This window comes from Gekko japonicus, unplaced genomic scaffold (genome assembly GCF_001447785.1).
Source record: "Gekko japonicus isolate JY-2015 unplaced genomic scaffold, Gekko_japonicus_V1.1 scaffold1389, whole genome shotgun sequence".
NCBI lineage: Eukaryota > Metazoa > Chordata > Lepidosauria > Squamata > Gekkonidae > Gekko > Gekko japonicus.
In genome coordinates this window covers 364,074-379,349 of record NW_015176492.1, presented here as the reverse complement: position 1 = coordinate 379,349, position 15,276 = coordinate 364,074, and the positions used below count along the sequence as shown (strand labels likewise).

General features: G+C 54.1%; 1 protein-coding gene across 1 annotated transcript in view; it reads left to right on the top strand.

The window, feature by feature from the left end:
* The first annotated feature begins 3,520 nt into the window (after window positions 1-3,520).
* The window catches only part of AXL (AXL receptor tyrosine kinase), a 105,199-nt gene continuing 93,443 nt past the window's right edge, over window positions 3,521-15,276 (top strand). The window contains exon 1 of the mRNA XM_015427261.1: window positions 3,521-4,139. Within this exon, the coding sequence (XP_015282747.1) occupies window positions 4,067-4,139 (73 nt within the window). The 5' untranslated portion in view covers window positions 3,521-4,066. The remainder of the gene's footprint in view (window positions 4,140-15,276) is intronic.

Below are 15,276 nucleotides of genomic sequence, written 5' to 3'. Positions count from 1 at the left end.
TCCCCCCCCCCCCCCGCCGCCGATTCCATCATCTGCTCTGGGACAGGAGTCAGGTCCAGTTTGGTGCGACTGAAAACTTTGCGAAGAAGAAGAAGAGGAGGAGGAGGAGGAGATTGGATTTATACCCCGCCCTTCACTTGGAGTCTCAGAGCGGCTCACAAACTCCTTTCCCTCCCCCTCCCCACAACAGACACCCTGTGAGGTCGGTGGGGCTGAGAGCTATTTCCAGAGCTGTCCTTGAAAGCTCTGAAAGAACTATGACTTGCCCAAGGTCATCCAGCAGCTGCAAGTGGAGGAGTGGGGAATCAAACTCAATTCTCCCAGATTAGAGTCTGTGCACTTAACCACTACACCAAACTGGCTAGTTAGGTAGCAAGGTCCTCTCTATCCCCCCCCCCCAATCCTTTTCTCAATCTTAATGACACATTAGTAAAGGTAAAGGTCCCCTTGCTCGAAAGCCAGTCAAATCCGACTCTAGGGTTGCGGTGCTCATCTCCGTTTCCAAGCCGAAGAGCCAGCGCTGTCCGAAGACGTTTCCGTGGTCATGTGGCCGGCATGACTAAACACCAAGGCGCACGGAACGCTGTTCCCTTCCCACCGAAGTGGTACCTATTTATCTACTTGCAATCTCTTGCTTTCGAACTGCTAGGTTGGCAGGAGCTGGAACTAGAGACAGGAGCTCACTCCGTCATGCGGCACCCGGGTCTCGAACTGCTGAACTACTGACCTTCCACAGCCTGCAGTTCAGCGTCTTAACCACTTGAGCCATCGCAGCTCAATGACATATTAATAATGGCTAATAGGCCACTCACTCAAGTTTATGGACGTTGTGATTCATAACGTCTCAAGCCTGTCTTTTTACCGTCTTATTTGATCTCTCGTAAGAGTTCTCGGCCTGCTGCTAACTTGGTGTCGGCTTTAGGGATGATACAAAGGGGGGGGGGTCTTTTCCTTCTCTGTTTGGTCGGTGGCAGACTTTTACTATCTCCTTTGTCACGATTTGTTTGCATTAGAATTATAATCGGTTAGAGGAAAAACTGCTACTTACGGCTGGCTATCCGGCTTTGTGTCGCACGGTGACGGGGCCGCTGTGTTTTTAAGGCTATTTAATGAATGGTTGTATTGTTTTGTCAGTTACGGATATTTGTAAAAACCCAACAAAAGAGGTATAAAAACGTCTTAATTTTTTTTAAAAAAGAAGGAAACAGGGCAGTGTTAAACTGGGATTAGGAAGGTGAGTTCATCCGGGATATCTTTCGCTGCTGGCTGAAAGTGGATAGAGATGATTTTTACTTTTTTCGTTCGGGGTCAAAGGGGATGAGAAACACTTTTACCCCCCCCCCCCCCCATAGTATTGGCATTTGGAGGCACCCTGCTGAGCCAATAGTTGATTCAGGACAGATAAAAGGAAGGGCCGGTTCATTTGAGGACTCAGGATCCTGTGGAATTCACAGGCACATGACATTAGGGACAGCTGGCGGGTCGGGTGGCTTTAATCTCATCGGATCTCGGAAGCTAAGCAGGGTCGGCCCTGGCTGGTATTGGTACAGGCGACCATCAAGGAATACCAAGGTCGGGATGCAGAGGCAGGGAACTGCAAACCTCCTTTCTTGCCTTGAAACGCCGCCCAGTGAGCTTCCGTAGGGATTCGAAACCGTGTCTCCCAGATCTCAGTCTGACACTCTCTAACCACCATGCCCCACTGCTTCTCATTACTATCATAAGAACAGAAGAACAGAAGAGCGGCCATGTTGGATCAGGCCAATTGCCCATCCAGTCCAACACTCTGTCACACAGTGGCCAAAAACACCAGGTGCCCTCAGGAGGTCCAGCAGTGGGGCCAGGACACTAGGAGCCCTCCCACTGTTGCCCCCCCCAAGCACCAAGAATACAGAGTATCACTGCCCCAGACATAAAAACATAAGAGATGCCAATGTTGGATCAGGCCAAAGGCCCATCCAGTCCAGCACTCTGTCACACAGTGGCCAAAAACACCAGGTGCCCTCAGGAGGTCCAGCAGTGGGGCCAGGACACTAGGAGCCCTCCCACTGTTGCCCCCCCCAAGCACCAAGAATACAGAGTATCACTGCCCCAGACATAAAAACATAAGAGATGCCAATGTTGGATCAGGCCAAAGGCCCATCCAGTCCAGCACTCTGTCACACAGTGGCCAAAAACACCAGGTGCCCTCAGGAGGTCCAGCAGTGGGGCCAGGACACTAGGAGCCCTCCCACTGTTGCCCCCCCCAAGCACCAAGAATACAGAGTATCACTGCCCCAGACATAAAAACATAAGAGATGCCAATGTTGGATCAGGCCAAAGGCCCATCCAGTCCAGCACTCTGTCACACAGTGGCCAAAAACACCAGGTGCCCTCAGGAGGTCCAGCAGTGGGGCCAGGACACTAGGAGCCCTCCCACTGTTGCCCCCCCCAAGCACCAAGAATACAGAGTATCACTGCCCCAGACATAAAAACATAAGAGATGCCAATGTTGGATCAGGCCAAAGGCCCATCCAGTCCAGCACTCTGTCACACAGTGGCCAAAAACACCAGGTGCCCTCAGGAGGTCCAGCAGTGGGGCCAGGACACTAGGAGCCCTCCCACTGTTGCCCCCCCCAAGCACCAAGAATACAGAGTATCACTGCCCCAGACATAAAAACATAAGAGATGCCAATGTTGGATCAGGCCAAAGGCCCATCCAGTCCAGCACTCTGTCACACAGTGGCCAAAAACACCAGGTGCCCTCAGGAGGTCCAGCAGTGGGGCCAGGACACTAGGAGCCCTCCCGCTGTTGCCCCCCCCCCAGCACCAAGAAGACAGAGCATCCCTTGCCCCAGCCTGAGAGTTCCTATCTGGACCTTAAACTCAAGAACACCTCTGTGGAATCTCGCTGCAGGTTTCCTCCTCCGCCACCGATCAGCCTGCGGACTTGCCCAACTCCCTTGGCCTCCCCGCTGCCCGAAGGCGCGCCCTCTCCCTTTTTTTCAAGCCTCCGCCTTCCGTAACCCCATTGCACCAACATCTTTGTCCAGGCAACGCCTGAGTTCCTCCAGCTGGGCGTGGATGTGTGAGCGGGGCATGTAACTTTAAGAGAAATCTCTCTCTCCCCCTCTTTTCTCTCCTCCGCGCCTCTCCTCCCATTAACCCTGCTGGGGCCGGATGGAATTTTCACACCCCGTCTCTTGGTCCTCCTCCTGGTCCTCCTCCTCCTCTCCCACCCCACCCCGGGTGCGAATCTCAGGCCTTTTGCAGAACAGTTTTTTTTTTAACAGTGTGTGGGAGTGGGTGAGTCAGGGACAGGGAGAAACGAGAAGGGGACTTTTCCCCTACACTCTCTCTCTCTCTCTTTCCCCCTCTCTCGCCGGCTTTGTGGAGAAGTCAGCGTTTTTGGAAACTGAGAACCCTCCGGAGCAGCTTGCGCGTGAGGAAGTGCGCTACATATGTTTGTCCGAGCTTGTTTTTTGGGAACCAGAGCGAAGAGGGGAGGCGGAGGAGGTGGACGGATAAGGTGCAGCGCTGGAAACGGCGGAGTAGGGGGGAGAAACGGAGCCAAGGAGTCGATGCCAAGCGGATGCCAACTTGGGAACTGGAGGCGCGGGGTATTTTCTTAGCACCTGGGCACCCTTGGGGACGCGCACACCCCTTTTTTCCCGTCTGTCGTTCCTGGGACAAAACAAGTTTCGAAGCTGGGAAGATCGTTCTGAATTTTTTCCCCTTTTTCCCCGTCTGTCGTTCCTGGGACTAAACAAGTTTCAAAGCTGGGAAGATCGTTCTGAATTCCCACCAGGGCTTCCTCGGCCGGTCGAATCTCTCTTTTTTTCCCCCCTCGCCTTTGGATCCGTCGCCGGAGCGCTCTCTTGGGCGCTGACTTCACCGGGCGGGTTTCGTCACTTGTTTTCTACGATAACTTTTTTTGGCATTTATTTTGGACCTCGCGGCGGACGTCGGGAGCCCCGATCGCTGGGGAGGAGGAGGAGGAAAACGGTCCCTCTGCCTCGGTCCCGCTCCGATGAAGCATTAGACACCCTCCCCATCCCACCCCAGGAGCAGAGATTCGGTGGGGAGAATGGATCGCCTTGGCAACTCGCTTCTCTTCTGCCTGCTGCTTTGGTGGATGGGGGCCCCCAGCGACCAAGAAGGTAGGCGCTGCCGAGAGGCGGTACGGGGTAGTGGTTAGAGCGCCAGACGGACGCCGCGCTTCGCATCGATAGCGCTTTCCGGAGCGTTCCGTGCGTGTGACCTGCTTGTCGCTCTCGCAACATCCCTGCCGGGTAGGCCAGGGTAGTGTTCCCTCTAAGCTGAGTGAGTGTGAGCCTAGCTCACAGTTTTTTAGCCTCCAGCTCACACATTTTTGCCTTAGCTCAGGAAGGAGGGCTCCAGAGCAAACTGATTTACGCAGTAGCCAGATCGCTCGCTCACAACTTTAATGCCAGGAGCTCACAAAGTAGGATTTTTGCTCACAAGACTCCACAGCTTAGAGGGAACATTGGTTATTATCCCCGGGTGGGGGGGAAATGGCTTGACGGAGTTTGCGGCAGAGGGACTTCCTGGAGCCGCAACGCCACACCGGCTCTCGACGAAGGAGGTCTTGGGTTCGAATCCCCGCTCGGTCATGGTGCTCACTGAGAGGCCGCTGGCAAGTTGCCCTCTCTCAGGGTGACCCGCTCTGCAGGGTTGTCGTCATGGTCAAACGGGACCAAATCACTCATTTCGGTGCCCTGACCTGGATAGTCCAGGCAAGCCAGATCTCGTCAGATCTCGGAAGCTAAGCAAGTATTTGGATGGGAGACCTCCAAAGGATACCAGGGCCGGGAGGCAGAGGCATCAAGCCACTTCCTTCATGCCCCAGTAGGAGTTGCCAGAGGTTGCCATGACTTCCAGGCACGCGTATACACACACACACACACGCAAAAATCCCCCCAACAGTGTTCCCTCTAAGCTGAGTTAGTGTGAGCTAGCTCATAGTTTTTGAGCCTCCGGCACACACATTTTTGTCTTCGTTCAGGAAGGATGGTTGCAGAGCAAACTAATTTATGCAGTAGCCAAATTAAAGCTCACAACTTTAATGCCAGTAGCTCACAAAGTAGAATTTTTGCTCACAAGACTCAACAGCTTAGAGGGAACATTGCAAAAATCCCTCATTTGGGCCACAGTTGTCTGGCTGGTTCTCTCTCTCAGAGTGCACCTACCTCACTGGTTGGTTGTCGTGGTCAACCGGGATCAAATCCCGCTTTGGGGGCACAACTCTCACTGGGGAATGCATTCTCTCCCAGCCCTAACGTGCCTCACAGGACTGGAGTGAAGATCACCTGAGGAGAGGAATATTCCTTGATTAAGGTCAAGGTCAGGGTTTCCCTTGCTCGAAAGCCAGTTGAATCCGACTCTAGGGGGCGGTACTCATCTCCGTTTCCAAGCCAAAGAGCCAGCGCTGTCCGGAGACTACTTCTGTGGTCACGTGGCCGGCATAACTAAACACCAAGGGGCACGGAACGCTGTCACCTTCCCACCAAAGAGGTATCTCTTTATCTACTTGCAATTTCTTGCTTTCAAACTGCTTAAAGGTAAAGGTAAAGGTTCCCTTGCTTGAAAGCCAGTCGAATCCGACTCTAGGGTTGCAGTGCTCATCTCCGTTTCAAAGCCGAAGAGCCAGCGCTGTCCGAAGACGTTCCCGTGGTCATGTGGCCGGCATGACTAAACACCAAGGTGCACGGAACACTGTTCCCTTCCCACCGAAGTGGTACCTCCCTTATCTACTTGCAGTTTCTTGCTTTCAAACGGCTAGGTTGGCAGGAGCTGGAACTAGAGACGGGAGCTCACTCCGTCTTGCAGCACACTCGGGTCTTGAACTGCTGAACTACCGACCTTCCACAGCCTGCAGTGCAGTGTCTTAACCACTTGAGCCACCGCAGCTCCTTACTTACTGCTTACCCTTCAGCAAATTTATGCCTTGCACTTCTTCCAAGAAGCTGCAGGGGGTGCCTGTGCTCTGTTCTTCTCCCAACGACCCTGCGAGGTAGGTCGGGCTGGGAGATGGGGGACCAGGCCACACTTAAGCTACACTGTGGAGGTGAGCAGAGAATGCGCCTTGGCCGAGTTCGAACAACCATTACCCACCACGCCGCATCTTAAGGTGGGGTGTGCGAACGTGATGGGATTTCAGCAAAAGCGTGGTCTCCTTTCCTCCCCGAGTCCAGGGGAGTGGCGCCGGTTGAGGAATCAGTTGTCCAAACTGGGCGGCCTCGGAAAGGCCTCGTTCTTCAGGAATTTCTGCTCTCCAGGTGACCCCAGCTGGGCCGCGTCAGTCACCACTGGGAAAGCCCGGCCTCCTTCAGAGAGGGGGGAAGCGGACCCCTTTCCACTTGGGATTTAGGGATTGTCACTGGAGCCAGGAAGGAACCATTAGCACTGGGGGGGAGGGGGCAGGTGCCCGCCAGCATGGCTCAGCTTGTGTGAAGCGGCAGCTCCGGGGCCAACACTGACCCCTGGCCCTTCTCAAATCCTGCGCGTCTCTTGCTTTGAGGGTGCCAGACAGAATTTCAAAGAAAACGGTCTCTGCCTCCAAAAGCGTTCCCAGTCTAAAGGTCCACTTGTGGGGAGGAAGGACTCACAGTTCCACTGTTCCCGCCATACATTTTGTTAGTCTTTAAGGTGCTCCGGGACTCTTGCTCTTCTCTTCTGCGACAGACAAACACCCATCTATAAGGGAGCAGTGACTCACCAAAGCTCATCCCCTGCCACAAATTGTGTTAGTTTTCAAGGTGCTCCTGGATTCTTGCTCTTTTCTCCTGCTACGGACAGACTAACACGCCCACCCATCTTGAAGAGGTGAGCAGTGACTCACCAAAGCTCCTCCCCTGCCACAAATTGTGTTAGTCTTGAACAGGGGGTCATTTTGTAGAAAAAGAGGCGGAGGAGCTCATTAGCATAGCGTATTAGCACAACTTATTTGCATTTTTGCTCGTGCGTTTTTGGGGGGGGGGGGGGGGAAGATGTGCAGATCTGCCCTCACAGAGGAGGGAGAGCTTGTACCTGAAGGCCGGCCGAGGGAGGGGGCTCTGCAACTTACCTGGCTGCTTCTTGCTCCTTGTGGGCTGACTGAGGGCTGCTGGGAGCAGGGGGCGGGGCTTGTTGCCTGTGCCCGCCCCCTGGGCTCCTTACTGCCGGAGCTCCGCTCCTGTGCGCTCCCGCAGGAAATGACCCCTGGTCTTGAAGGTGCTCCTGGACGCTTGCTTTCCCCCCTGATGCTACAGACAGACTAACGGCTACCCCCATCTTGAAGAAGTGACTCACGAGAGCGCCTCCCCTGCCACAAATTCTGTTAGTCTTTCAGGTGCTACTTTGGAGAAGCGAGCGGGGACTCACGAAAGCTCCTCCCCTGCCACAAGTTTTGTTAATCTTTAAGGTGCTCCTGGGCGAAGATTTGCCAGAGATGCTTTAGGCTGGTCCTGCGTTGGGCCAGGGAGTTGGACTAGATGGCCTGTATGGCCCCTCCCAACTCAGTGATTCTATGACTCCTGCTCTTTTCTCCTGCTAGAGACAGACGAACAGGGCCACCCATCTTGGAGAAGTGAGCAGGGACTCACCAAAACTCCTCCCCTGCCACAAATTGTGTTAGTCTCTCAGGTGCTCCTCGACTCCTGCTTTTTTCTCCTGCTACTGACAGACGAACAGGGCTACCCATCTTGGAGAAGTGAGCAGGGAGTCCAGAGGTCATTTCGGGGGGGATCGCGGGGGATCGCAGTTCCCCCGGGTGAGGTACGGGGGGCGGGGCACATGATAAAGCCCCGCCCCCTGCTTCCGGCCGCCCCGCTTCCGGCCCTCATTCAGCAGGTCCACCGCCGGGCCCCTCATGGGGCTCGGCAGTGGAGCTGCAAGGCCGCCGCCGGCGGCCGGGACCGTTGGGGGCGGGGTGTGTGGCCTTATGACACACTTCCGGTGATGTCAGGGGAGTGTGGCCTTATGACACACTTCCGGTGATGTCAGGGGGTGTGGCATATGCTAACGAGTTATGCTAATGAGTTCCCCTAGCTCTTTTTCTACGAAATGACCCTTGGCAGGGACTCATGAAAGTTCCTCCCCTGCAACAAATTGTGTTAGTCTCTCAGGTCCTCCTGGACTCCTGCCCTTTTCTCCTGCTACAAGCAGACGAAGAGAGCTACCCATCTTGGAGAAGTGAGCAGGGACTCACCAAAGCTCCTCCCCTGCCACAAATCGTGTTAGTCTCTCGGGTCCTCCTGGACTCCGGCTCTTTTCTCCGGCTACAGAATGACTAACTGGGCTCCCCGTCCTGATCTAACCCTGCAAAAGAAGCTCAGGCTTCACAGAAACATTTGCTGGGAAACAGGTTGGCTGAGCCGGGTCTTGTTCGACAGAGAGCTGGCCTGAAGTGCTTCAAGGGCAGATCTTAAGGAAGTGCGAAACTGCCGTGGAAGCCAAACCCGACGGGCTTTTGCGGGTGAAGGTTCACGGCCCTTCTCCGAGAACCAGTCAGTTCACGCAGGGAGCGCGCCTGTCCTCCTCTTCAACCGGATTCGAGTCTCCCCACTCCCGCCGGCTTTTGCACAATCCTGGGTGGAAAGAGATTATCTGGGTGGGAGTAAAGGGGGAGGACGAAGAAAGGGAGGGAGGCTGCCGTCAGGAGGTCAGGGCTGTTCCTAAAAACAGATTGTTTTCTGGAGGGGGGAGAGAGGGTTTTAAGGAGGCTTGGAGTCTTCGGTCTTTCCAGAGTAGCATAGCGGGCAAAACGCTAGTGCTTAGGTTTGCCAACCTCCAGGTGGAGCCCGGAGATCTCACATAATTACAAGTGATCTCCAGATGACAAAGATCCAGGAGGAAATTGCTTCTTTGGATGGTGGACTCCGATGGCATTTGTACCCTGTTGAGGTCCCTCACCTCTCCCAACCCTGCCCTCCCCTGGCTTCATATCTTCAAGAATTTCCCAGCTCGGAGTTAGCAGCCCTGTGGAACTCATTGCCACAAGACAGAGTGATGGCACTACTAGTTTAGAAGGTCCTTCCTTCATTCCTTCCTTCCCTCTCTTTCTCTCTCTCTTTGTCTTTCTTTCTTTCTTTCTCTCTCTCTTTCTTTCTCTTTCTCTGTCTCTTTCTCTCTCTCTGTCTTTCTCTCTGTGTCTTTCTCTCTGTGTGTCTTTCTCTCTCTCTTTCTCTTTTTCTTTCTTTCTCTGTCTCTTTCTTTTATCTTTCTTTCTTTCTCTCTCTCTGTCTTTCACTCTCTCTCTCTGTCTCTTTCTTTCTTTCATCTTTCTCTCTCTTTCTCTCTCTCTGTCTTTCACTCTGTCTCTGTCTTTCTCTCTTTCTCTCTTTCTCTCTCTTTTGACAGTTATGATTTCTCAGTGGAACCTCCGTGCTCAGAGGCAGTATACCTCTCTCCACCCAATTCTGGGTGTTCCCTGCCTTCAGGCCTGTGAAATTTCACAGCAGCATCCAGCGGGTAGCTCCTCAGGGCAGAACGCGGGGCTAGATGGGTTTTGGATGTGATCCAGCAGAGCGATTCTCCATTTAAGAAGTGAAACTCATGCCAGCCGGGAGGTGCCGTCACCAGGGGGAAGCCGCGGGGTTTAATTTCTCCGAAACTTACCGTCGTGAAAGTCGCAGGTGGGAAAGGCAGTCATGGCTGGCCCTGCCCTGTAATCGCAGGCCTCTGTGGCGCGGGTTGTGCTTTGGGTTGCCAGGTCTGGGTTGGAAAATACCTGGAGACTTTGGGGGTGGAGCCAGGAGAGGGTGGGGCGTGGGGAGGGGAGGGGCCTCCGCAGGGTACAATGCCACAGAGCCCACCCTCCAGCCATTTTCTCCAGGGGGGCTGATCTCAGTCAGCTGTTGTAAAACTGGGGGATCTCCAGGCCCTACCTGGAGGCTGGCAACTCTAGAGAGCTGGGTGGGGGAAGGGGGTAGAAATGCAAGCAAACTTAGCCACGCCCCCCTCTCTCGGAAGCAGCCGGAGAAAGTTGCTTTAATTGCTATGAAATTCTCAGAGCATGTGCAGAGTGTGTTTTGGAGAAGAGTGCAGAGAGCCAGTTTGGTGTCGTGGTTAAGTGCTCTAATCTGGGAGAACCGGGTTTGATTCCCCCACTCCTCCACTTGCACCTGGCTGGATGACCTTGGGCAAGCCGTAGTTCTGGTAAGAGCTGTCCTTGAAAAAGAGCAGTTTCTGTCAGAGCTCTCTCAGCCCTGCCCACCTCACAGGGTGTCTGTTGTGGAGAGGGGAAAGGAAAGGAGTTTGTAAGCCGCTCTGATACTCCTTTGGGTAGTGAAGGGCGGGGTATAAATCCAATCTCCTCCTCCTCCTCTTCTTCTTCTTCTTCTTCTCCTCCTCCTCCTCCTCTTTAAATGACTCTTTGAACAGCACGACGAGGGTTGCCAGCCTCCAGGCGGGACCTGGAGATCTCCCACTATTACGATTGCTCTCCAGATGACCAAGCTCAGTTCCCCCTGGAGAAAAGGGCTGCTTTGGAGGGTTGGACCGGTGGCATCTCCGCCGAGCTCCCTCCTGTCCCCCAATTCCCCCCCTCCCCAAGCCCCCCCCCCCCAATCTCCAGGTTTTCCCAACCCAGAGCTGACGACTTTATGACGCAGGAGCCCTGCCTCTTTCTGCAGACCAGACCTCTATGTTTTTAACTTCTCGGTTCTCTGAATCCTCTGGAGAGTTGTAGGTCAGCTTTGAAAGACCCCTTGGTTCTGCTTGGGAGTCCCAGGGCTATTTTTGAGCAGGAATGCACAGGAACGGAGTTCCGGCTGGCTCCCGAGTTGGCCACGCCCAGCAGGAACTCATTAGCATAATAGGCCACACCCAACAGCAGAAAGTCATTAGGATTGGCTACATTAGGGGTGTGTGGCCTAACATGCAAAAGAGTTCCTGGTACAAAAAAAGGCCCTGGGTTTTGACAACAAACAAGGTAAACAGAATAAGAAGCAAAAGGTGGGTGTGGCTGGATGACCACACTTCTGCGAACATGGGGCGTGTGGCCTAATATGCTAATGAGCTGAACTGTCAGGGGTGTGTCCTAATAAGCAAATGAATTTCTACTGTTGGGTGTGGCCTATTATGCTAATGAGTTCCTGCTTGGGACATTTGGACACACACAACCCTCCCAAGAAACCGACTGCAGAGTGAAGAATCCAGGGCCACAGGAAGGGGGAACGGGATTAATTTTCTCTCTCCGATAGAGAAATGTCCCCCCCCCCCACATATTACTTTAGGGGGAAAAGATGGGGGCTTTATGGGTACACTGCCCCCTGTCTTAAAACAAGGCTGTCCTGGGGAAAGGAGGCATTTATCAATTGGGGGAATGATTTAAGGGGGGGGGCGGTGAAAGGCCAATTTGGTGTCGTGGTTAAGAAGAGCGCAGAGACTAATCTGGGAGAACCGGGTTTGAGTCCCCACTCCTCCACATGCAGCTGCCGGTGTGACCTTGGGCCAGTCACAAGTTCTCTCAGAGCTGTCCTCTCAAGGGCAGTCCTCGAAAGAGCTCTCTCAGCCCAAGGGCGGGGTATAAATCCAATCTCCTCCTCCTCCTCCTCCTCCTCCTCTTCTTCTTCTTCTTCTTCTTCTTCTTCTTCTCCTCCTCCTCCTCCTCCCCATATCCTCATGAAGGCCCACCCCCCAAGATCTCTTGCTAAAATGCTGCCTGGCGTGCTCGCCTGCAGAGACCATCATAAGCGACAGGACAAAAGGCGGGGGAACAGAGGTATCAACGGGGGGGGGGGGGTCTCTTCCCTCTGTCTCTGTGGAAACATCTGGCGGGGAGGAGAGAATGCTGCCAAGGGACGGTGTCGCTGGGAGTGGCCGTCTCGGAACCCCCCAAGGAAACAGAGGGTCCCAGAGAGCCAATCTGGGAGGACCGGGTTTGATTCCCCGCTCCTCCACATGCAGCTGCTGGTGTGACCTTGGGTCAGTCACAAGTTCTTTTAGAGCTGTTCTGTCAAGAGTAGTTCTAAAGAGAGTTCTCTCAGCCCCCTCTACCTCACAGGGAAAGGAGTTTGTCAGCCGCTCTGAGACACCTTTGGGTAGTGAAGGGCGGGGTATAAATCCAATCTCTTCCTCTTCTTCTTTTACCTCACAGGGTGTCTGTTGTGGGGAGGGGAAGGAAAAGGAGATTGTGAGCCACTCTGAGACTCCTTCGGGTAGTGAAGGGTGGGGTATAAATCCAATCTCTTCCTCTTCTTCTTTTACCTCACAGGGTGTCTGTTGTGGGGAGGGGAAGGGAAAGGAGATTGTGAGCCACTCTGAGACTCCTTCGGGTAGTGAACGGTGGGGTATAAATCCAATCTCCTCCTCCTCCTCCTCTTCTCCCTAGCTCCCTTATCTTCATCCAGGCCCACCCACCCCCCAAGATTTTTTTCCCCTAGTGCCAAATGCTATTACAGTCACGGAATCCAAACTCACGTTTGGTCTCCATCCTTCTTGATTTATTTTCTCTTCACGACAACCCTGCGAGGTCGCTTGAGAGCGTGGGGCCGGCCCGAAGGTCAGCCAGCAAGCCTCCATGGCAGAGCGGGGCTTCAACAAGACACAGTGGGGATTCAAACCTGGCTCTCCCAGATTGTAGCCCGACACTCTTAACCACCACACCGTGCCGGCTCTCTGTGGCTGTCTTCTATCTTCCACACACAAGCTTCGATGATGCAATGCCGCTTGGGGGAGAAAAGAAGAATTTGGGAGGTCGTAGATAGGTGTGTGGGGGGCTATAGGGACCCCCCCTCTACTGTTTCTGCAGCAGAACAGGGAGTGGGCTCGTCTGGGCCCCCCCAGGGATCCCGGCACGTCTCTGACTGCGAAGGGAGGGGAATGTGTCTCCACCCCAAGGCTTTTGCCAGCTTTTTCCTCTCGGGCCTGGGAGAGGCAGGTCTGTTTACTGTCAGGGCGGCTCCGCTGTGTCATCGAGCAGAGGAGGCACCCACAAGATCATCCAGTCCACCCCGTGAGATTTCTGTCGGTCTTTTTCTCCCCCCCCCCCACAGACCCCAATCTATGCTTCAACCAGGGGTCGTTTCCTAGAAAAAGAGGTGCAGGAGCTCATTAGCATAACTCATTAGCATAACTCTGCATATGCCACACCCCCTGGCATCACCGGAAGCATGTCAGAAGGCAACACCCACCACTCAGGCTCCACTGGACTGTTTTGGATTGCTAGCTATTGGGGGGGGGGGGATGGCCATGAGGAGGGAGAGCTTGTACCTGAATAAAACTTGGTCTTAAAGGTGCCACTGGACCGTTTGGGGGGAGCTCTGCAGCGTACCTGGCTGCTTCTTGCTCTGACTGAGGGCTGCTGGGAGCAGGGGGTGGGGCTTGTTGCATGTACCCGCCCCCTGGGCTCTTTACTGCCGGAGCTCCGCTCCTGTGGGCTCCTGCAGGAAGTGACCCCTGGTCAACCAAACAGCAAATGCAGAACTAAGCAAATCCTAGGGTTGCAAGCTCTGGGTTGAGAAATACCTGGAGATTTTGGGGGTGGAGCTGGGGGAGCGGCCGTTTTCTCCAGGGGGACTGATGTTTGTTCTCGGGAGATCAGCTGTAATAGTAGGAGGTCTCCAGGTACCACCTGGAGGTTGTCAACCCTAGCAGATCCTATTTGCCTGTTTATTCAGCTTCTTTTTTCAGCATGCTTTTTTTTGTGCTCCCGTCCTTCCAAGGGGCTCAGGACCAACGTTCCCTCTAAGCTGTGGAGTCCTGTGAGCAAGAATTCTACTTTGTGAGCCACTGTCATTAAAGTTGTGAGAGCGAGCGATTTGGCTGCTGCGTGAATTGGTTTGCTCCAGAGCCCTCCTTCCTGAGCGAAGGCAAAAATGTGCGAGCCGGAGGCTCAAGAACTGTGAGCTGGCTCACACTCACTCAGCTAAAAGAGGGAACATTGCTCAGGACACGGTTTGTTTTCCCCTGTTCCATTTTATCCTCACAACAGCCCTGTGATCTAGGCGCGGTGGAGAGAGGCGGTGGCCCCATGTTCCCCAAGCAAGCTTCATTGGTAGAATGGGGATTCAAACCCACCTCTCCTTGATCCCAGTCCAGCTCTTTAAGCACTCCACCCCACTGCCGCGAACAAGGCCCGAGCGTCATACCTCTGGGCCGGCACAAGCTTGGAAGACGATCCCACCCTCGATTCTTACGCACAGTCTCATGATGAGTCATCGAAGAAAAAGTCTGTTTTATTTTGGAAACGTCCCCGGTCAACCGTGCCGTAGTAATGTGCTTGCTGTCCGGATTCCGGGGTTTCGGCAGAGCGTACTCCCACCACCACCTGCTAAGGTTGCCAGCCTGCAGGTGGGGCCTGGAGATCTTCCGCTTTTCCATCCGGTCTCCAGCTGACAGAGATCAGCTCCCCTGGAGAAAATGGCTGCTTTGGAGGGTGGGCTCTGTGGCAGCATACCATGTCGAGGCCCCTCCCCTCCCCAAACCCCGCCCTCTCCCGGATCCGCCCCCAAAGCCTCCAGGTATTTTCCAACCCATACCTGGCAACCCTACCACCCACCCCTGTGTAGGTGCTGGCCCGGTGTCAACTTTAGAGTCTGTGGCACTTGTGACATAGGCCACAAAAGAGTCTCCTGACCAGTGTTCCCTCTAAGCTGATTTGGGGTGAGCTAGCTCACGGTTTTTTAGTCTCTAGCTCACACTTTTTTTCGTCTTAGCTCAGTGTGTGAGGCAAACTGATTGGTGCCGTCGCCAAATTGCCTGCCCACAGCTTCAATGCCAGTAGCTCACAAAGTAGAGTTTTTGCTCACAAGACTCCACGGCTTAGAGGGAGCCCTGTCCCCCGTTCACAACCCACATTTTCAGCCCAGGGAAAACAAAGGAGACGAGGGAAGAAAGAGAGATAATTCTTGTGCGTCGGCTGGGATCTGTTGGCACAGAAGAGTGGGTTTTTTTTTCTCCCGCCTTGCCTAGAGGAAAGAGCGTGAGGCCCGGCGGCCCAAGGCCTGGGATACGTCCAAGAACGCATCTTTGTTTCTCATGCCCTGGAATGTCTCCTTCATTCCTCAAGGGTTAACAGTGGCTGTGGGGCAGGATATTCCAGCCTTGATTTATTAAACCAGCCGCCTCCTCGCCTTTCCCTCTTCCACAGACCGTGTCCATGTACCGCTCCATGCGCCGAAAGGCACACTGAGGCAGTAGTCCCGTATTTTTTTTCCATTTCAGAATAGCTGGCAAGACGTTTCAGCTCCTAATTAGATATATACTATTGCTTTGTGTGTATTTGATGCAGGGAGGAGGAGGAGATAAGCCGACCAGAAAGCTCAGGCTAGAATTGCCAACCTCCGGGGGGGG